The 21,597-nt window shown below is 41.2% G+C and overlaps 1 protein-coding gene across 1 annotated transcript in view; it reads left to right on the top strand.

Moving 5' to 3' along the window:
• The window catches only part of GUCY2F (guanylate cyclase 2F, retinal), a 139,463-nt gene extending 118,268 nt beyond the window's left edge, over window positions 1–21,195 (top strand). Inside the window, exons 16-20 of the mRNA XM_017349714.3 lie at window positions 2,453–2,551; window positions 5,544–5,638; window positions 11,067–11,155; window positions 11,248–11,336; window positions 14,181–21,195. Of these exons, the coding sequence (XP_017205203.2) occupies window positions 2,453–2,551; window positions 5,544–5,638; window positions 11,067–11,155; window positions 11,248–11,335 (371 nt within the window). The 3' untranslated portion in view covers window position 11,336; window positions 14,181–21,195. The remainder of the gene's footprint in view (window positions 1–2,452; window positions 2,552–5,543; window positions 5,639–11,066; window positions 11,156–11,247; window positions 11,337–14,180) is intronic.
• The last annotated feature ends 402 nt before the right edge of the window (window positions 21,196–21,597 follow it).

Here is a 21,597-nt window from a genome sequence, read left to right on the forward strand (position 1 = left end):
GGGCCATCCTTCACTGCTGTGGCCCACAGCAGAGAGCTGGACTGGAAGAGGAGCAGCCGGGACAGAATCCGGTGCCCCAACTGGGACTAGAACCCGGTGTGCCGGCGCCGCAGGTGGAGGATTAGCCTAGTGAGCTGCAGCGCCAGCCTTTACTAATATTTATAGTGTATTTCAGTTGGTGGTATTTGTCATTGACTCAGATACTCTAGTTGGTCTTGAGAGAAATCAGTTGGTCTTGAGAGTCATTCTCTTTGACTCCTCCTTCACATTCACCTTCAACATTCAACCAATAACTAAACCCTTGGACATTATGCTTTCAATATTTGTTAAGTGTGTCTTGTCTCATCCATGCTAGTCTAGGTCACAAGAATCTCTTGCCCAATCACTGTAGTAGCATCTTCTTGCTTCCATTCTTGCCTCTTTCCATCCATCCTTGTCATGGTCATCAGCATAATCTGTGTTTTTCTGATTAGCCTCCCCTTAGCCTTTAGATTTCAAGTTTGTTGCCAGCAAAAACCATATCTTGTTCATGTTTGTACCTTAAGTGCTTAGCACATAGCGCATAGGTGTTCAAGATTTTTCTTTTAAAAATGAGTGACTGTCTCATTTGTGCTCCAGTTTCACATCTTCAATTCCCTTCGGTACTCCTCTGCTTGGATGATTCACCATTTATTTTAAATTTACCATACTTAAAATTTTAAGTAATCTTTTTTCATAAAGCAGCAAAAACTCATAAGCTTTTTTTTTTTTACAGGCAGAGTGGACAGTGAGAGAGAGACAGACAGAAAGGTCTTCCCCTTGCCGTTCGTTCACCCTCCAATGGCCACCACGGCTGGCGCGCTGCGGCCGGTGACCGCGCTGATCCAATGGCAGGAGCCAGGTGCTTCTCCTGGTCTCCCATGGGGTGCAGGGCCCAAGGACCTGGGCCATCCTCCACTGCACTCCCAGGCCACAGAAGAGAGCTGGCCTGGAAGAGGGGCAACCAGGACAGAATCCAGCGCCCCGACGGGGACTAGAACCTGGTGTGCCAGCGCCGCAAGGTGGAGGATTAGCCTAGTGAGCCGCGGCGCCGGCCAGCTCATAAGCTTTTGACACGTTTTTTATGGTCAGCAATCAGGCAGGCAACAAGACTGTTGGTTCTCCTTTCATAACGTCCTTTATCACCCCTTTTTTGGCCACCCACTTCCCATCATCTCCTTCCCAGTGCCTTGTGATCGCTATAACAGCCATATAACAAATTTCCTAAGTTTTACCTTTAGCTCTTTCAATGCATTCTGCACACTGATCTGAGGAGAGGGGCAAAAGGGAAGCTGATTCTCAATGTGTAACTTCCCTGCTCCAAATTCTCTGATGGTTTGGGATCCTCCGTCATGTACTTACTACCCACTTAATCCAACCTTATTTCCAGTTTCTCCTCAGCTACTGAACTAGATGGACTGTTTTTTCTAAGAGTTTCCTAAGCTCCCATTCTTAGTCCCAACCACAGCCCTTTGACTTGTGTCTCTTTTCACCTATTGAAATTCTGCCTACCCATCAAGACCCAAATCAAATCTTACTTTCTTCATTGGTTCCTTCTTGACTGAATCAGGTCTTAATAAGTACCTCCCCCTATTTTCTAAACTATTATATGTACTGTTTATCTGGCATTTTCTTGGGTTGTTGCTTAATTGTTTCCCATTAGCAATCTCTTCAATCAGGCTATAAAATTCTGGAGAACTGAAACTATGTGTTACATTTCTTTTGTTCCCCTTGGAGCCTAGCTCTGTGTTCACTGAATACTTCTTAATGAGCCAGAAGTGAATTAAAATGAGAAATGTAATTTTTTCATTTATTATTTATTTTACTGTAATAATAGATACATTTTTGAAGCAAAGAAGTTTATTATGTTATTTAATGTAAGGAACTGTAAAAAGGATACTTCTGAAAAATTTTAAAGAATAGAGATAGCAGAGACCAAAAAGACAAAGGCTGGGAATTTTCTAGATACACTTGAACAGATTTTTCAGTATGATTGTTGATTTTTTAAAATTGCTCTTAATATCCACAGTTTGGGAGACAAACTTATGAGGTCTTTCCTCCCAACCCTAAGGCACAAAAAGGAGTCATCTTTTTCCTTGCACCAAACATGAATCTCAAGTCTCTGTCTAGGCTTTTCTGCTTTGGGTTTGAGGCTTCTTGGTCCCTGTTGACAGATATAAGCATTTTGGATGTAACTGTTACTTGGAACAAAGGTATAAATCAGAAAGGTAGTCATGTCTGTATCATGTAAACTTGGTTTTGTGTAAGGCAAAGAGTTCATTACTTGTTATGAATCTCCATTCAGATTCCCAGAGCTATTTGATGATAACTCTTATTCTTTGGCAAAGCTACATTCCTTCCCTTTGAAGTGCTCTTCTATTAGCATTGGGTGCATATCTGCTAAGTGTAATTCAAACCCTCTGCTACCCTGTAGGGCCAGTTGTCGCTGGAGTGGTGGGCCTTACCATGCCCAGATACTGTTTGTTTGGAGACACTGTGAACACAGCTTCTCGGATGGAATCAACAGGGTTACGTGAGTACCTAGAGAGGAATGGATGGCTAGTACTGTCCTACTCTGGGGAAAGTGCTTTGTTCTTAAGATGGGGAAGGGAGCAGGGTCCTTGATATTTATATATTTTAAAGAAAAACAAAAGATAATTTGAGAAGATTAAGACTTACCACACTTTCTCCTGGCCTTTAATGGTAAACCAGTAGGGGGTGATGTTGGACTGAACATGTACCTTTCATGTTATAGAAAGGAAGCTGTAGCTAAGTGACACTGAAGCACCCTGTCAATTTAATCAGAACAACTTAAAAAATCTTTTGGATAAAGGAAAAAAAATGACTAGCATGGTGGGTGTTGGCGATTCATGTTGAGAAAGGAAGTAGATAAGAAACTGACATTTTCAGGTTTCTGACTAGTTTGTGGAGACATACTCATGACAACTGCTTCCCAACTAGCTGCTGTTTGCCACTGTAGTCCTCATTTTGAACTAGTTAGGACCCCATGAGTTCTGGTTTTATCAAATAACCTTCCAGAATTTAACTAGCAATAGTCCTCCATTCTAAGGAGCTTGGAATTCTGAAATAATTAATTCCAACTTGCCTGTATATAAAACTCTTAGCTTTTTTTAGAACAGACATGGTACCAAAGATTCCATTTTTCCCCTCCCATTTGAGAAGGAAACACTATAAAACATCATGCCATTTGTTTGTTGCTGGCAAGATGCTGGCTCAACCCTTTCTTGCATATTTACTGCCATTACTGAGGCTATGTCAGAATCATAGTTTCTCTTCTGCCTATAGTACAGTTGAACAAAAAACACTTTTTGTCATGCTGTTATAGAAAGATCATAGAGAATAACATTAAATTCTATATATTGTTCTCAAGGATTTTTTTAAGTAAGAAGAAACTACTTAAGTCTTAGCCCCAGTTCTGGCAGCTGCTAGACAATACAAGTTCTTGGCAAACTTACTCAAACTTATGGCAACATACTCAAAGTAGTCCCTGATGATATGGTGGCCTATATCACAGTGGGTGGTGCCCTGTCTGACCCCACTCTCCATCACTCATGGGCAGAAACAGGCTTACACAATGGGTCTAGTCTTAGTCAATCTAGCCTGTTCAGCCATGATTAAGGAGGTAGCACGGAACTCAGAAGCTGTTGTCAGAATAAATTTTCTGACATCTGGGAAAGTCTTCAAACTCCACAGATATGGCAAAGGCTATGGAAGGAGTCGTCCAGGAACTCTGTGTGAATATGACTTTGCATATGACTTTGCTCTAGAAGTGCGACCTGAGCTGAAGTGAAATTGATCATGGAAACACAATGCAGATTTGGCACAGTACTCTAGACTGATGTAAGCTTGTAGAAAGCTGAAGTCATATTCTGGTCTGTACCAGGGAAAACACTACATATTTCACATTGGAAACACAGTTGAGAGCAAAAATTGCATTTGGAGATTTAGGCAGCACCTTGTCCACTGATCAGGTAGGAGGAAGAAAATGGAGTGAGTCACTCACAGCAGGTGTTTATTAAGTACCGACTGTGCAAGAAAGGTATTGTGAGAGATGCAAAGAAGCATATACACAGGATCTTTTCAATAAAGGAACTGGTTAGTGTGCTTTTCTACAAACTAATTACTCTGATCCAATTATGACATTAACTGCCACAACTGATTGAAGATCTGTAAAGAGGAAGCATCTAACCTCATGTTGGCTATGAGACCAGGACAGGTCTGTTAATAAAATAAAGTTCACTGCTATGTCCTTTGAGCCCAGGTGAATCAGCTGATATTCTGGAATGGAAGCAACTAGGGATACAGCCCTGGAGTGGTCCTCCTCAACCACAGTGCTGAATGGTGGTTGGAATCGCCTATTTCTCTTTTGTACTCTGTGATCTCCATCACCAGGAGTACTCTAATGAAGGGCTCCCTGAAAACCAGACCCCAGAGGGATGGAACACATAGGGTTAGCTAAGGATACTATAACCATACGTGTGAGTTTTAGGAACAGGAAAACCGTATTTGAGCAGAAACTTTGGGTGATCCTGAGTTAGTGAGGAAGACACAGACAAGAGCACTGAGCTGTCAAGGGAAGGAAACTCATTGTGAGGACACATTGCAGAAATTTCTTGCTTTTCTTTTCAGCTGTGTCTTTCTACTCAGACTGTTGTCAGCTTCTAAAAGAATGATTTTTCTCCAGTGTGTGTGTGTGAGAACACGTTTTGAACTTTTTATTTAAGATTCAGCCTCAGCAGGGTCTCATTTTATAGGCTGACAGTCTTCAGGAAGATCAAGGATCTTCCCTCAGTAAACAAGTAATTATTATTCAACAAAGCATTACATTTAGGTTCTAAACTTATTTTTCAAGTGGTAATTCCTCATGTAAAGATCTTAACCCAGGTAGGGGTCATTGGTTGGAAAACAGTACTTTCATGTGTATGTACAGTAGAGCACCCACCCAAAGGACAACTAAGAATGTTCAGTCTCCCTAAAATGTGAGGCAGTGGAAATTTTGGGATGTTTCCCGTGGATGTTCTGTTTTAAGTACAACAATATTGAGAGATTATTGTAAAGATGCATGTGGAAAAGACACTCTCTTGTCTCTTAAGTAGGATCATAGAAAGATTAGGAGTTCAGCTCTAGGAGCAGTAGTCTGTGAGAGAAGCAGCTAAGGCCAAACTTCTCGCAGAGGAGGTCATGTTTCAGTTGAGAGCACAGAGGTGCTTGCTGGCTTCTCCATCTCAACTTTCAAGTTAAATGAACACCTTTCTATTGCATGGCCTTTCACCTGAGATAGTGTGTAGGAGGCTTATAGGTACTACAGCTAACCCTTTATTTGAGCCCTGTGAAGAAGGCCATCACTCTCCCCCTTCCTGTGAAATGCCAACTAAAGCTCTCTCTCTCAGGACTTGGCCTAAGGTTTAATTCATTTAGAAGTAATTACTTTATTGTATTCATCATTTCTAATTCATTTGACCAATGAAAGTTGAGTCAAAGTTGTGTCTTCCCTTCTTTTACAGCTTATCGCATTCACGTCAGTCTCAGCACTGTTACAATTCTTCGAACTCTGAGTGAGGGCTATGAAGTGGAACTTCGAGGAAGGACAGAGCTCAAGGTATAATGTTCTTTTGTCTTTTGAACCAAACCGCTTAGACACGCCTGCTTCTGGAGAGGTCATGGTCTGATGACAGAGTTTACCTGGGTGTCTGAGACTCAGAGCTATAATTTATACAGAATCCCCAACCTTGTTTGGGGTTCTCAAAAGAGTGTCCCATTTTTCCTCAATTGTCTTCCCTTCAGCACATGGCTTCTGAGGGAGGAGGGGAAGGTAGTTGAACTTCCTTCTGCATTTCTCAGACTGTGACTTGTGCCTTTCTCTTATTAGAGAACTGACTAGCATTTGATTTCCAATGAGATACACTATTCTTTATATTTTATAATTGCCATTTTACTTATGCTTTGGTAGTTAATGCTGGTCAATAAGCCACCATGTTGGTGAGTTTGAATTTTCAGTTTGCCTGCTCAGTGCCCACTCTTTAAAATGTTACACTAACCCCAGACATGCTTAATGTCTTTCCCCAAGGACCAGGATGAAAAAAGTCAGTTTATATGAAGGCAAACATTCTGTAGCACCTTTCCTGTCTGTTAGGCTATCAGTTGAACTGGTGTTCAGGATTACAATAGCTTTCCTTTTTTTTTTTTTTTTTTTTGCCATATCTGCTGGATTCTCTCATCTCCTTCTGGGTGATCCCAAGACCATTGGCTGAACTTGTTGTAAGAGACTTCAGGCATCTTGATAATTATACTTCTTTATTTCAGATGAAGAACCAGGGTCCAGAGAGGAGAAATAGTCACACAGTCAGTCAACAACAGAATTGGGTCAAAATTCAGAAAGTCTTACTTACTGCTTAGTGCCCTTTCCATGACACCATGCTGTGCGAAGATGATTTTCTCAAGATTAGTCTTGAGCAAAGCAGAAGCAGAGCACTAAGTGATGCACAATTAGGCTCTGGTATTGGCATGCCTTCTCTAAATGGTGGTCATTTATATGTAACTAGATTTTAGAAGTTAAATGTTGGAAGGCCTGACTCTAGTTGATGACTTCCTTTTCTGGCTCTTCCTAGTTAGCCCCTTACAATAGATCCTTGATATCTTCTTGCAGGTAGATTGAGTTCTTCCAAAGGACAGAGGCTCCTTTCCCGCCTCTGCACAGGACTCGAACAGTGAGTTGGTAGAGGCGGGGATATTCCTTGGACAGTGACTCAAATGCCCAGGACTTCTGTGCTGCTTTCATACATACATTCCGTCATTTCTCAGCGGAGGCGGATCATGGCAGCTTGGTTTCCTGAAGCACTTCCCTCTATTGCTTGCCACGGAAAATTTGCTTAAAAGTCAAAACACCAAAGAGGTGCCACTTGCAAAACTGAACAATTAAAAATGTGCTCCCAACCCTCCGTGATTTTTATTGTCCCACAAATTCAAATCAGGAACACTTGCATCTTAGGGTGTTTCACATACAAAGCAAGTCAAACTTCAAAAGGGCCCTTTGCAACTTCACAATTCCAAAACCCCAGCACAGGGAATTCGAGGACGCGCTGCACTCAGTTTGCGGAAGAGCCTTTGGCTAATGCCACACTGGGCTGTGGTTATTGGGGGTGGTACAGGCTTTGTTGAGAAGAGAAACTGACAAGGAGATACTAAGGGGGCTCTGAAGGAAAGGGAGGCCCAATGAGAAACAGGAAGAGGGGAAGCATGTAAAACCATAAGAAAGGAAGTAGGAGTGGAGATTGTCTCTGTACCTTCTACCTCCTCACCAGGGAGGTATTGCCTGATACACAGTAGGGGCGCTGGTGGACAGAAAGTTCCTAATCTGCTGTGGACATGCTATATATCCTCATTCTGACCACATCAGCAGCACACTTCCGAAATTGTGATTCAATATCCCCATGCTTCAGCCACTCCGGGATGCTGGAAGCAATAGTTGCTTCAACACATGGGGTCGACAGGCTACATTTGATGGCCAGCAATGTGGGAGTTCAAAGTTGATGCCTAGAAAGATCCTTTGTTTCTGGCTGGGTGATGCTTTATATTCCTCCATTAAAGCCTCTTTCTTGGGCTCAAGTTTGGCAGCCAGTAACATCTCATCTTCTGCTTAACCCAACCTTGGCCTTTCCTGTGTCACTGCCCACTGCAACCCTCTTTTGTATTGTGCAGATAGCAAATTACCGATGTCTAACTGACCAATTCTGCTTCTTTTTAAAAATTTGTCTCCTGATGGGCTAGTGATGTATTATTTTATTATTTGACATCATGTTTCAATGTTTTCCTGACAAGTTTGGAACCCCTTGCTGAGATTTTGTAGTTGCCTACACTCAGTTTTATCAAATGGTTATTCTTACCCAGTTTTTGTCATGACCAACACAGACATTTTCTGGCCTTATCTCTGATTTCTAGGGCTAAATTGTATTTGGTTGCAGGTCCTTAAGCATTGGTACTGCTTTATTTATTTATTTATTGGTACTGTTTTATTTATTCTCCTTCCCTCAATCTCTTTCACCCCTGCTTATACCCCTAACACACACACACACACACACACACACACACACACACACCAGCAATTGAGCTAAGAAATAATAAAGTTATATTAACAGATTCACGGAGGTCAGAAAGTTTGGTCTGTAATTCTTGCCCCACCAATAATTCAATGTGTGACACTAGACAAGTAGCTTCATCCTCTCTGTACTTCCATTTATTTGTCCACCTAGAGGACTCCTCTGACCTGTGGTTATCTGGAAACTCATTAATCTCATAATTGTTAAAATTCCCAGTCATTTCATTTTTGGCCTCCAGACCTGTCCCTTGATTCCAGTGTGTTGGAGAGGCTTCCTGGTGTGGAAGAAAAATAATTTAAATTTTTGAGTCCTATACTTGGGTTCAAGTCCCAGCTATGCCTGCTTATTGACAAATAATTTAATCCCCATGAACCTTGGTGTCCTCACATGCAGAATGACATTAATAATATAATTACCTTCCAAGATTTTTGCGAGGATTAAATAAGACAAGAGATGTCAAAGTATTTGAAAAGTGCCATGCTACTATTTGGGGGAACTCTGGGATGGCTTAGGAATTCATATTGAGTCAAAGAGTTTGCTTAAGATTTTAATTGTTGCCATCCATGTATCCCCTCTGTGCCTCCCAAAGCAGAACTGTGGAAGTGGGGAGGGTTGACAGAGAGTTAGGATGCTGAGAATTCTTCTGGATGGGCTCCAAACCCTCAAAGAGCCCTGGAGCTCCCCTGCATACTCTGATCTGGAAGCTCCTCTGAGCCCCATAATGCTGCCATTCTCTTTTGCAACCATGAGTTTTGACATCCCAGTGTGTCCCAGGACCCGCCCAAATCTCTGGACAATCCTGGCATCCACAAAACTGCCTTAAAAATTGGCAAGCTGTCCTGATGGCTTACAGATCTTCAGACAAACCGTCCTATATGGTTGGGGCTGGGGGGATATCTTCAATCTGCACTCTAACAGTACAAAGGGACTTCAAAAATTCATGGGAAATGAAACATGGTGTAAAAATTTTTGAAATCCATGCATACATTTTTTGCAATATGCATTTCCATGAACTTTTTGAACATTCTTTGTAGGCATGAATTTCAATTTTTTTTTGCCCCCTAAATAAACTTATCATTTTATTTCTTTTCAACAACTTTTTGATGTACTCCCAAGTTTAGCCAGAATGATGCTTTCAGTATTCCAAGTACTCAAGTGTTTAGAGTTTTGGTTATTGGAGCAGTCTGATTATTTACTGAACAACTGTCTACAGAGACACTTCACCAGGTATCATAAGGAAAGAGTGAGCTTTGGAGGCAGAGGAGTTGGCTTAATGTGTTTAGAATCCAAGAAGTGGCCTTAGAGTTGTTTTTATTTAACTATACTGTGAACTCCTTAAAGACAGAGCTGTCTCTGTATTCCCAGTCCTGGAACAGGAAGGGTAAGGTAAATGCAAAAATGACTGATGGGATATATTTTCAATTTGTTCACCTCAAGCAATTGCTTTAGAGTGAAGTTCTTGCTAGTTAACAGAGATGAGCTATGGTGGTATTTTCTTTCTACACATCTCATAGAGGACTTGTTCACAGCCCTTAATTGCATATTTGCAAAATGCCTTGAGATTCTCCAATTAAATGTGCTAATTATTGTTATCATTACTATTGAGGGATGAATGGATGTGTTGTAAAATAGAAAGCAGTGGATTTGATATTTAAAGTGGGAACCCTGACTGGAGTCTCCAAGTTAAACAATTTAGACCTGTTCCAAATGAGAGCTGCTGAGAGTGAGACCATCTTTCAGATTAATGAATTGTAAACACATCCTGTTACTTTTCTCAGCCTGAGTAAACACATTTTTTTTTCCTTATGGATTGGAGGAAATGAGAAGAGAGTCCAAAGAGAATTGAAAGGAGAAAAACACACTGGGAGGTATACTAGAACGAAGGGAGGACAGAAAAAAGGCAGAAAATTTGGCTCCTGTGAGGTCATCACTCAGGCTCTGGGGTGACCAGTTTGAATTTACACTCCCCTTACAGTATTAGAGACATGGTTCTTGATAAGCAAATAACTGGGATGCAGGTGGGGGGCTTCCTTGGAGTCTCACCCTACCGGTAAGAATCCCTTAGTAGGATAAAAGAATTTATACAGCAGAAATATGGACCTTTCAAAGCATCCAGGAATCCCTGAGCTTCAAAACAAAGTCTTGCAGCCTGTTTTCCATTTCCATTCTTTTGGGGGGTTTTGAAAGAACATTGGATGCGGAGAGTGGAGGAGTCAGAATCTCTATGTATATACTCCAGATAGAACACACAATGGCTTGCCTAATGCCGAGGAACCAGGGTAAAAATGACAAACAAATCCTCAATTGAGAATCCAGATGCTTGGTTGCTATGAAGCCAAACATCCACACATTCCCAAAGAGGGAGCTATAGATAAAGCGTCTGGATGACAGCTTGATATGGTTTACCCTTTTCATCTGTTTGCTCTTGTAGCCTGTGGAACTTTCCTGAGGCTCAGGTAACCTGTGATAAAGAAGTCCTGTAGGGGCCCGGGCTGGGGCGTAGCAGGTAAGGCCGCCACCTGCAGTGCCGTCATCCCATATGGGCGCTGGTTCGAGTCCTGACTGCTCCACTTCCGACCCTGCTCTCTGCTATGGGCCTGGGAAAGCAGTAGAAGATGGCCCAAGTCCTTGGGCCCCTGCACTCATGTGGGAGACCTGGAAGAAACTCCTGGCTCCTGGCTTCAGATCATTGTAGCTCCAGCTGTTGCAGCCAATTGGAGAGTGAACCAGCAGATGGAAGATCTCTCTCTCTCTTCTCTCTCTCTCTCTCTCTCTCTCCCCTTCTCTCTCTGTGTAACTCTGACTTTCAAATAAATAAATAAATCTTAAAAAAGAGAGCCAAACTGAATGCTTGTACTCTATTGAACAGAAGGACTTCTTTAAGAAAATTAGTTATAGCATCATTAAGATTTCCCAAATTTTCTATAATAGGGCAAAGGCACAGAGGAAACCTTTTGGCTGGTTGGAAAAAAAGGCTTCAACAAGCCCCTTCCCAAGCCCCCACCAGTAGGCAAAGATGGGTAAGTTGAGTTCACAGTTAATCTGAGTCTCCCAATGCCTCAGTGTGCCACATCTCTTTAATACCTGTTTTGATGTCTTCCCTGCCCCTCAGGCAAGTGGGCCATGGCCTGCAACCAGCAGAGATCGCAGCCTTCCAAAGAAGAAAAGCAGAAAGGCAGTTGGTGAAAAACAAGCCATAAGGTAATGGCCAACAGGAAAACAGAGCATGGGAACTTGCCAGATTTTCAAAGCTGGGGCTCCCTTTGGCATGTGTGCCATTCACAGCCTACACTCTGTTGGCAGCATATGATGGAGCTGGTGAATTTCCAAGTTCCACTGAGTTGGGCAAAAACCTTGTTGGGAGGCGTGTTGCAGAAGCTGAACTGCACCTGAGGGAGGCTGGCTGCCCTGGCCTGAGAGAGACCCTTGCCTCCTGCACTGATAACACATTTGAATGCTAACAAAGCTGGCCTTGCTATCCAGTTATCAGGCAGGTGCACCTGTCTCTCTCATTGTCATGCACCTGGGCCACATGGTAAACTACCTCAGGTCTTCAGTGACTCATACGTAACTAGGCAACACAGCAATATTGTGGCTACCTCCTTTTCCTGGGATCTATTGGCAATACAATTTTGAGGGGTGATGCTTTTGTCCTTTCCTCTGGAGGCACTACCTGATCCCTTTAAAGTTGGCATTGACAAAATAAGACTGGGTACTGCTCGACTTTCTGGCTAGGATCCAGGACAATTTTCTCTGTTCCTTCTCCCATACAAGAGCAGCGACAACCTAATGATCAAGAATGCCCCCCATGTATTGCTCTCTGAGGAATCTATTGCTTTCTTGGACTCCTCTCAGTGTCTCTACCTTATCTTGCTTTCTTATTCTCTCTCTCATGGAAATTTTGCATGATTCCTATCTCCCACTAACCTATGCTAACTTTGTCAACTCTCTGTGCCTATTTCTTTCCTAAGAAAACCCTGGTGCATCTTTCATTTCTGTGACGATCACAGATACCCTGTACATTTATGTTTCAGATGAACTGAACATGCATTAACTTGACAATATTTTGCACCAACCCCTGGCTTCATTGTTTTCTACTGACTGACACAAGCAGATATGCAGCTGGGACATATAGTCATCCAATTGCCAGAAACACAGGGACATTCTTAGACAGACACAGACACGTAGTCTTTCTGTCTCTGTCACTGCCTCTGTCTGTCTCTGCAAGAAAGTGTTTGGAAGCTCTTGAAGGATTTTCTCTTTGACAGGGTGATATGGTCTTTGGAAGCACTCTACAAAAACCCATCAATTTCTAAGAATATGTTGGAGTTTGCAGCAGAAGTTACTGCAGCTGATTCACCATCATTGGCTGTGGACTTGATGGTGATTTCCCAGAATTCATTTGGATGTCACTCATGCTACTTATAAACTCATTCATATGAACCCCCTTGATAGATAGTCAGCTTCTGCGGGCTGTGGGTTTGTAGAACAGATTGAAACCCAAGAAGGGATTCAAGCTCTGATCCTGGTCTCATGAGCACTTGTGTTTTAGTCAGTATGTTAATTGACTACAGTGGCCTGGGTGGCTTATGCACATTAGAGCACATTTGACAAACTTCAAAATATTGGCCTAAATTCAAGAGCTCCCAGATAACTCATCTTTCTTTCACTAAACATCCTATGTTGATGTCATGCAGCAATACCACCTATTCCAGAATGTTTCCAATTTTCTGTGAATTTACAGCTCAGCACTTAACTGAGATAGGCTCAAATTGAAGAAGACCGGCGATGTCTATGAGTGCCTCTGACCTGCCTCCACCATCATGGGAGCTGTTGGAGGAAAATTTGAAATCCTTATAGAGACCTGTGGGCTTAGTGAGAGATGAACAAAAGATGCTGTGAGAGGGGGCACAGTTTGGGTGAACTGATTACAGGAGCCATATCTCAGGCAGGGCTTTGTAGTGGTCTCTATCTTGTGTTCTTTTTTCTTCTTTTTTTAATCCATGTTGAGTGGATTTTTGTGTAAGGTGAAAGGTAGGGGTCTTGCTTCATGCTTCTGCACGTGGAAATCCGATTTTCCCAGCACCATTTATTGAATAGACTGTCCTTACTCCAGGGATTGGTTTTGGATCCTTAATCAAATATAAGTTGGCTGTAGATGTTTGGATTGGTTTCTGGTGTTTCTATTCTGTTCCATCAATCTTGTGTTCTCAAACTTGGTTTTCACTCTTTCTGGTCATTGTCTCCAATCCTTTGCCAACTGGGTGTAATGTGGGATTGAGAAGCTACCTCTTTGCCTCATAGGTGTGCTTTTTTGGAGGGCAAGGAGCTGTTAATCAACGATCTCACAATGAGAGTGAACTGAGCTAGTTGTTCAGGAGGATTTGGCGGTTTCACTTTGATTGGGACAAGGAGAAATGAGGAAGTTGACAGCTTTGAAGACTAGAGGGTCACAGCAGTGGGCCTGAGAAAGCACAGGAACAGTAGAGCCTTGGTGGAGGGGAGAACTGTGGAAGCAAGCATGAAGGTAGAACAGTCAGTTAAGATTCCACCTCCTTTAATGACTGCTTGGAGTTCTTAGACTCAAAGACTGGGAATAAAGCACACTTTTCCTTCTATTCATGATGCCAGTATCCCTCCAGAGTGGTACCCTAAGTCTTCTCCATGTGGGTTAAATCAGCCTCTGTGGACTGCCTAGAAACCTGACCAACACATGTAGAGCACAATTTCTGTGGAGGAAGGCGTTCTGAGTTCCAAATCATCAACTTACAAATGTTTAGGCCAAACCACGTTGGTAACTTAAGGACCATATGCACCCTTTTTTGTTCAATTTGTAAAAACCCTTGTAAGTAACAACATCTAATTATGTAAACCTGACAAATGCAATAACGCTTATTTGTTCAACAATCCAGGATAGTTTAACCATTTTCAAGCTGTTCACAGAGTAGAGTGCTGGTGGGGATATTTGAATTAATTCATAATGAAATCTTGCGGCAGGCCTAGATGGAGAAGGTGTGCTGACTGGTTTCTCTTTCTCCCACCCAGGAGCAAAGGGCTCCAGGACTTGACTATTCTCTTGGTGAAGCAATGGAAAAGCTCTCTGCAGTTCAGCAAATTGCTCTGCCTGGGCAAGAAATTAATGAATGACTATACATCTGGGATGACCGACCTCCAGGACTATTCAAGCCTAATTCCAGCATAAGGGAACTCCTGGAAAGTAGCTTTTATAAGCATTGCTCATTACCTAGCTTTCACCAAAGAGACCATTTGAATGTAAACTGCAATGGATGTGAACCCTAAGGAACAGCAGAGAACCACCTCCAAGTTTAGTCATTCCAAAATAGCAAGTTCAACTTGGACTGAGATAAGAAGGTCTATTTTCACAGAAAAGTAGGAGACACTCTGTTTTCTTTTTCATTTTGTTTGAATCTCTAGAAAGTATTTAATGAGCATAATTTATAACTCATATACTGTGAGATTAGTGCCGGGGGTGGGGTGGAGGGGGGAACCTTTCCAGCAAACATACATCTGAATCCCCATCCACTGTGACCTCAGTTGGCTGGAATGCATAGAGAATAAGGAGGAGAAGAGGAGTCTTGTTAATTGTGTTTAGATAACTGAGGGCTAAGAGAAGCTTCTTTGCTTTCTTAATTCATGTCATTCAAAATCTTTCCAAAGCTACTATGATCTCTTTTCCCTTCTAAGAAAGGAGAATGTAGGCAAGATAACTAAGATGTCCTTGCTGGGTGGGTTTCTCACTGGGCCTCCAGGATCATCTGAGCATGATGGAATAAATGTTAAGAGCTATTGGAAAAGATATAGAAGTCATAGTACAAACTGAAGCATTCCCTGAAAGTTTTGTATTGTCCCTCAATTCCCTACCTCTGCCCCTAAAATAAACCCCTTTGAACATTTGTTTTCACTTTATACTTTTTGTTTTCTAGATTCCAGTTTCAAGGGGTTATTAGCAATGGCTTGCCACAGTCGCATGGACCAAAGCAATAAGGCTTAAGTCACGGGTGTGTTTAAAACTGTTAAGCAAGCTTTTACTCCCTTTCATCATAAAAATAATCTCTTTATTGAAACGGCTGAACCCAAACATATCAGCCAATAAGGAAGTTAATTCTTTTGGAACAACTTTCTTTAAAGAAAGAAATGCCTAAGGTATAATTTGATACCCTTTTCACTAATATTTAAAGTTTCCATTATCAACACTGAACCTGAGCTTAGAGTCAAAAGCTCTTCCTTGCAGTTTCCCCTGAACACTCAGTCAAAGCACCCTTGGACTACTTTTCTTTTTAAAGGTTTTATTTATTTATTTGAAAGTCAGAGTTACACACATACACACACACACACACAGAGAGAGAGAGAGAGAGAGAGAGAGAGAGAGGTCTTCCATCCGATGGTTCACTCCCTAATTGGCCGCAATGCCTGGAGCTGTGCCTATCTGAAGCCAAGAGCCAAGAGCTTCTTCCAGGTCTCCCATGTGGATGCAGGGACCCAAGGACTTGAACCATCTTCTACTGCTTTCCCAGGCCATAGCAGAGAGCTGGATTGGAAGTGGAACAGCCGGGTCTCAAACCAGCGCCCATATGGGATGCCGGCGCTTTAGGCCAGGGTGTTAACCTGCTGCACCACAGCGCCGGCCCCCAACCCTTGGACTACTTTTAACAGAACTTAACTTCTTCCAGCATCCAGCGGTCTATTTTCTGTGCCACAGCTGTTCAAGAGGATGAAGAAAAGGCTGGGGCTGCTTTTCAAATTCCCTGGACTGAGTTTCTGATTCCTTATTCTGGACACGGCAGAAAAAAAGGAGACATAAAACATCATCCTCTCTTTGTGACAAGGTCTGAGCTGTTAAGAAATCTAGAGTAGAGTCTAGACTGTAAGGGAGGTTTCAAAGACATAGACCTTCAGCTCTTCCAGAGGAGGTAGCACTGTCTTTTACTATGAATGTGGAAGGGTCACCGGGGGACAAGGGAGGGGGATTGGTGCTATACCCACAGTTTCATGCATCAAGATTCTCCCAGACACAGTCCAGTTGTTTAGCCCTCAGAACTATAGCCCCCGAGTTGGGCCTATGAAACAAGGCCTGTTCAGTCAAAATCTTTTATTGAGAAACAAGACCTGTTGAGAGTGAGCTCTAGTTCTGTATCTGATCCTACCCCCTTATTGCCCTCCTTGGTGTTTCTCTAGTTTGGCACATCAGCCATGTCTATCTTGTCTAGCCTACTAGTCTGTCAGATTCATGGTCATATCTTCCTTTGATTTTATCATTAGCCCCTGTGTAAAAGTATGCAACCCATTCTTAGATTCTTTTTCATTAAGGCCTTCTGCATGGACCAAAATTAAGTTTTCTTCAATTTGCCTTAGTGTTTTAATTACAGTCATGCATTGCTTAATTTAATTGCAGTCATGTGTTGCTTAACAATGGGGATATGTTCTGCGAAATGCATCCTTAGGTGATATCATTGTTGTGCGAGCTTCATAGAGTGTGTACTTACACAAGCCTGGATGGTGGAGGTCAATCAATTGACATGTCCTCTTGATGTAATCAAGAGATGCAGTAAACATGAGATATATGAAGCTGCTGCCAGTGTAACATGGCATACTGTTGTATAATAAGCTTTTTTCTTGTAAATAGAAGCAATCCAGTCTAAAATAATGATTAAAAGTATACTATGGTGAATACATAAACAAGTAACATTGTCATTTGTTATCATTATTAAGTACTATATACTGTACATAATCATATGTACTTTTACAGGAGTGGTAGAGCAGTAGGTTTGTTTACATGAGCATCACCACAAACACACGAGTAATGCATTTGCTATGATGTTACCATGGCTACATCACTAGGCAATAGGAATTTTCATCTCCATTATACTCTTATGGGACCACTATTGTATATGCAGTCTATTGTTGACTGGAATGTCATTTTCTGGCACATGACCATATTTGAGAAGAAAAACACTCCCTACTCTCTTACTGTTTGATTTGTTTAGTGGAATATAGTCTGATTCTTACACACAACTGATTATTTCTTTATTAGCATATTGCTACTAGCACAGTGGCTTGAGTTGGTGATGAAGAAGGACCAAAAACAATCCTTTCACAAATATTTTCAGTAGCTTATATTCATTATACAAAACAGAATATCTAGAACACAATGTAAACAGATGTCTTTCAAAAATTATGTATTTTATTTAGTTGAAAGGAGAGGAAGCTAGGAGCCTGGAATTCAATCCAGGTCTCCCATATGGGTGGCAGGGACTCTATTTTAAAAAAAATTTATTTAAAGTAAACAAATTTCACATATACAGATTTAGGAACATAGTGATACTCTCACCCGACCCTCTCTCTCCCATCCACACTCCTATTCTTCTTCTTCCTTCCTCTCCTATTCCCACTCTTAATTTCTACAATGATCTACATTCAGTTTACTTTATACTCATAAGATTAACCCTACACTAAGTAAAGAGTTCAACAAATAGTAAGAAGGAAAAAGCACTGTTCCTCAACAGTACAGACAAGGGCTGTAAAAACAATCATCAAACCACAAAATGTCAATTCTTTTTTCTCTTTTTAAATTATTTTTTACCTAGAAACCTTTTGTTTAAGGTATACAAACTTCATGCATTTAATAAGTGCAAATTTAGAAACATAGTTATTCTTCCCACCCTACCCTCCCTCTCACCTGAACTCCCACCCCTCTTCCTCCTCCCTTTCCTATTCCCATACTTATTTTTTTACTAAGATCTATTTTCAATTAACTTTATACACATAAGATTAACCATACACTAAGTAAAGAGTTCTATTTTATACCTTCTGTTTGGGTTCACTTAATAGATTATTGTATGTTATAATAACATTCACCCAAAGAATACCTTAAGTTAACTGATCCTCAGATTAGCCCATTTTCATTTTATTTCATTTTAATGTTGGCAGTTCTACTCATACTTTTGGCTGTAGAAGTTGAATCTGTTTAGAGTGTAGGCAGATTTCAGTGATCCACTTGTTCTTTATTGCACTCGGCATAATGACTTAGGAGATAGTAGATAACTATCTATCTCCTAGAGGGCTGCAACTTGGTTTACCACATAGTTACTATACCAAAGGGTATTGTTTCAAGGATTCCCATTCTTTCTACCTTGTCTTAGACAGTATGAACAACTTTATTACCAAGCTACTTATCTCATCACATTCTTGTTCTTAATCCAAATGGAACCATCTTGCAAGGAGTGGGAGGTGGCAACAATAATACTTCACATACTGTGTGGGCATATCTATGTGACATCAAACAGTTTGTGGTAACTTAAGCACTCCACTGAATGAAGTGAGCATTAATTAGTTAAAAGGGCACCATGGATTGTTCATTTTATTTTAACTTCTTCTCCAGCCAAAGCTGGTTGACCTGATCAAGGACATTTACCATCTGGCTAGTTAACTATAGACCATTACAATAATGGAGACTGTAAAATAGAATTCTCTCTTAACCTGTTTATAGTCCAGACCTTCAGATCAAGATAGTTGATAGGTGGGCCAAAAAGATAGACACAAATTACCTTTTACAAAACTTGTTACATCTTTTATTTGTGTGTTGTTTGAGTTGATAGAAACTCTGTGCCATCTTACCTCTTTTCCAATTTGGATTTGTTTTAAGCCAAACAATAATGGATCTCCTTTAAAGAGAGACTAATAGCAGAGATGTCCACTAATCTATATACTCACTTTGGCTCACTGAAAAATAGAGTAGCTCCAGATGTGACTAAAGATTGTTCAAAGGTGATTAATTTCAAGCAAATGAATATATACATGGAAACATATGTCCTACATTTCTCTAGGACTTGGGCTTTTGGTGTAAACTATAAATGAATCCAAAAGGTTAGACAGAATTAGAGATTTACTTTCTATTCACTTGAGATGGAAAATAGAGTTGGCAGGGCCTTTGGAGACCATCAACCTCATGGCAGTATAGAGGAGAACATGAGAGTTCAGAGAGAGAAGCCATGACCTTGATGTCACTATCTAGTTAGTGAGCCACTTTTGCCTAGTCAAAAAAAAATCTGTGGTATCAAGGACAATCCTGATCATTAAGGATGCTTCTTAGAGATCCTGGGGTAAGATGTCTAACTGTATAGACAATCACAGACTTGGCACTAATATTGTTGTTTGGGGGCATTTTGAGCTAGGTGACTATACTGATATCTGATATCACAGTCCAGAGAGGAGAGGGAGAGAGAAAAGATTGCAGGTTCCTTGGTTACTGAATCACCTTTACCATGTAGATAGGACCTCATTCATAGCCATGCTTGTTCCTAAGTCAATTTGACTGAAGTGGATAAAAATCAACCTACAATTCTGCCTAACCCAATGGATTCATTTATAGTTTATATCAAAGACCTTGGTCCTGTAGAACTAAAGTTTCATAAATTCCTGAGAAGAAGCTTGACTTTGAAGGAATATTTTCAATGTGCCCATCATCCCAAGTCAGAGCTCTAATACATAGTGTAGGGGTGTCAGTGAAGGACCAAATCTGCAAATTTCAAAGCAAGACAAGAACTGACCCTGATCACTCTTTGTTGACACCACTTTTCTCCTCCAGAGCCATGAAATCTTCTAAACTGTAGGTAGAGTTGTGTATCCTGTAGGTATAGATGGCCAGAAAGGGACTTTACCCTGTACTCATTGCTACCAGCTGCTTCAGGGATAGGTGAATCCATTATGGGAAGTGAACTTCTTGTGACCATTGCTTCCTGAAATGAGACATCAAAGAAAAAGTGATTATTCCAAGCAGCACTGGCAATGAGAAGGAGTCCTCTAGAGGAATAGCTGATGGAGCTAGGATCTTTATAAGTGGCAATATCTCAATTTCATTGAGATGTCTTTGGTGTGATTCAGAAGTAAGATCAGCTTGTTCTTTTAGGCCTCCCTTGGTCCCAGAGCAATCTAGGGTCAGAGTCATTTTGTTAGAATGCTTGTGAGTGTGTAGAACCTGCCTCATTGTTCAGAACTGGGTTGACTTAGTCACTGATTCCACAGGACAGACATTAACATGAAGTATTCACATTTCTGCCTAAAATTTGAAAGTGCAACACTACTTTCATGGACTTCAGTGATAGTGATATTCCAGAAGTGTTTCACAAGATGGTTATGTTACTCCAGAGAAATATTTTCTTTTCTCTCTCTGTGTATATCTTTGTATTTCAGTGTGTTTTTTTCTGGGATTACAGTTCAGGTATTTCAGTTTTTGTGCTCCAAAAAATTCAACGTTCCTCTATTTTTACAATTTTTTTGGTTAACTACAAACTTAGCTTTCCCTACCTTCTTCCTTATAGTATATTCTCTGACCCAACCCCATCACTTACTCTTTCCCTTTCCTTTTCTGTTTCTATGCCTTTATTCATGCTGTTCCTCCTACCTGAAACTCCTCTCTCCTGTCCACCATCACATGTGCAAATTTTTATCATCCTTCAAAATCTAGTCAAATAATACTTCTTCTGTAAATCTTTCTGTTTTTCTCTTTAATTGTATGTCCCTATTTCTGAATTCCTATTTTAACTTTATCTGTACTTCTTTAACAGTTATGCTATATTAATTTGCTTTGTAGCTGTTTGTATACTGGTCTTGTTGTTTCTACTACACTTTGAGAAAAAAGTGTTAGAAACTTCCTGAGGGCAGGAAGCATGCTTGATTCATCTTTGTACGTCACACAGTGCCTGGCATATGTAAGAGGCACTCAATAAATATTTATTGGATAACTATTTCTGTCTCTTGTGTGTGTCTTTACTCTGTATATTTTAAATATTTCCCTTTTCTTATTACTTTTTCTGTTACTATCATATATCTACAATCACCCCCTATCTTACCCCACTTTCTCTATATACAAATCTCACTTCCTAGCTTACAGTTAAAAATAAAGTAAGCTTTGTAGTTGTATTTGTTGGATGTTAAATACCTTGCTGTTTATCTGAAAGACAGTAAAGTATTTTAAATTTCCCTCATAAGATTCCAAAAAGACTAAATTATCTTTTTATTGTGCCATAGTTTTTAACCATTCTTGATGATAACTGACCTTTTTTTTTTTATTTTTTTATTTTTATTTTTTTTATTTTTTTGACAGGCAGAGTGGACAGTGAGAGAGAGAGACAGAGAGAAAGGTCTTCCTTTGCCGTTGGTTCACCCTCCAATGGCCGCCGCGGCCGGCGCGCTGCGGCCGGCGCACCGCGCTGATCCGATGGCAGGAGCCAGGAGCCAGGTGCTTTTCCTGGTCTCCCATGGGGTGCAGGGCCCAAGCACCTGGGCCATCCTCCACTGCACTCCCTGGCCACAGCAGAGGGCTGGCCTGGAAGAGGGGCAACCGGGACAGAATCCGGCACCCCGACCGGGACTAGAACCCGGTGTGCCGGCGCCGCTAGGCGGAGGATTAGCCTAGTGAGCCGCGGCGCCGGCCCGATAACTG

Source organism: Oryctolagus cuniculus, chromosome X, assembly GCF_964237555.1.
Source record: "Oryctolagus cuniculus chromosome X, mOryCun1.1, whole genome shotgun sequence".
Classification (NCBI taxonomy): Eukaryota; Metazoa; Chordata; class Mammalia; order Lagomorpha; family Leporidae; genus Oryctolagus; species Oryctolagus cuniculus.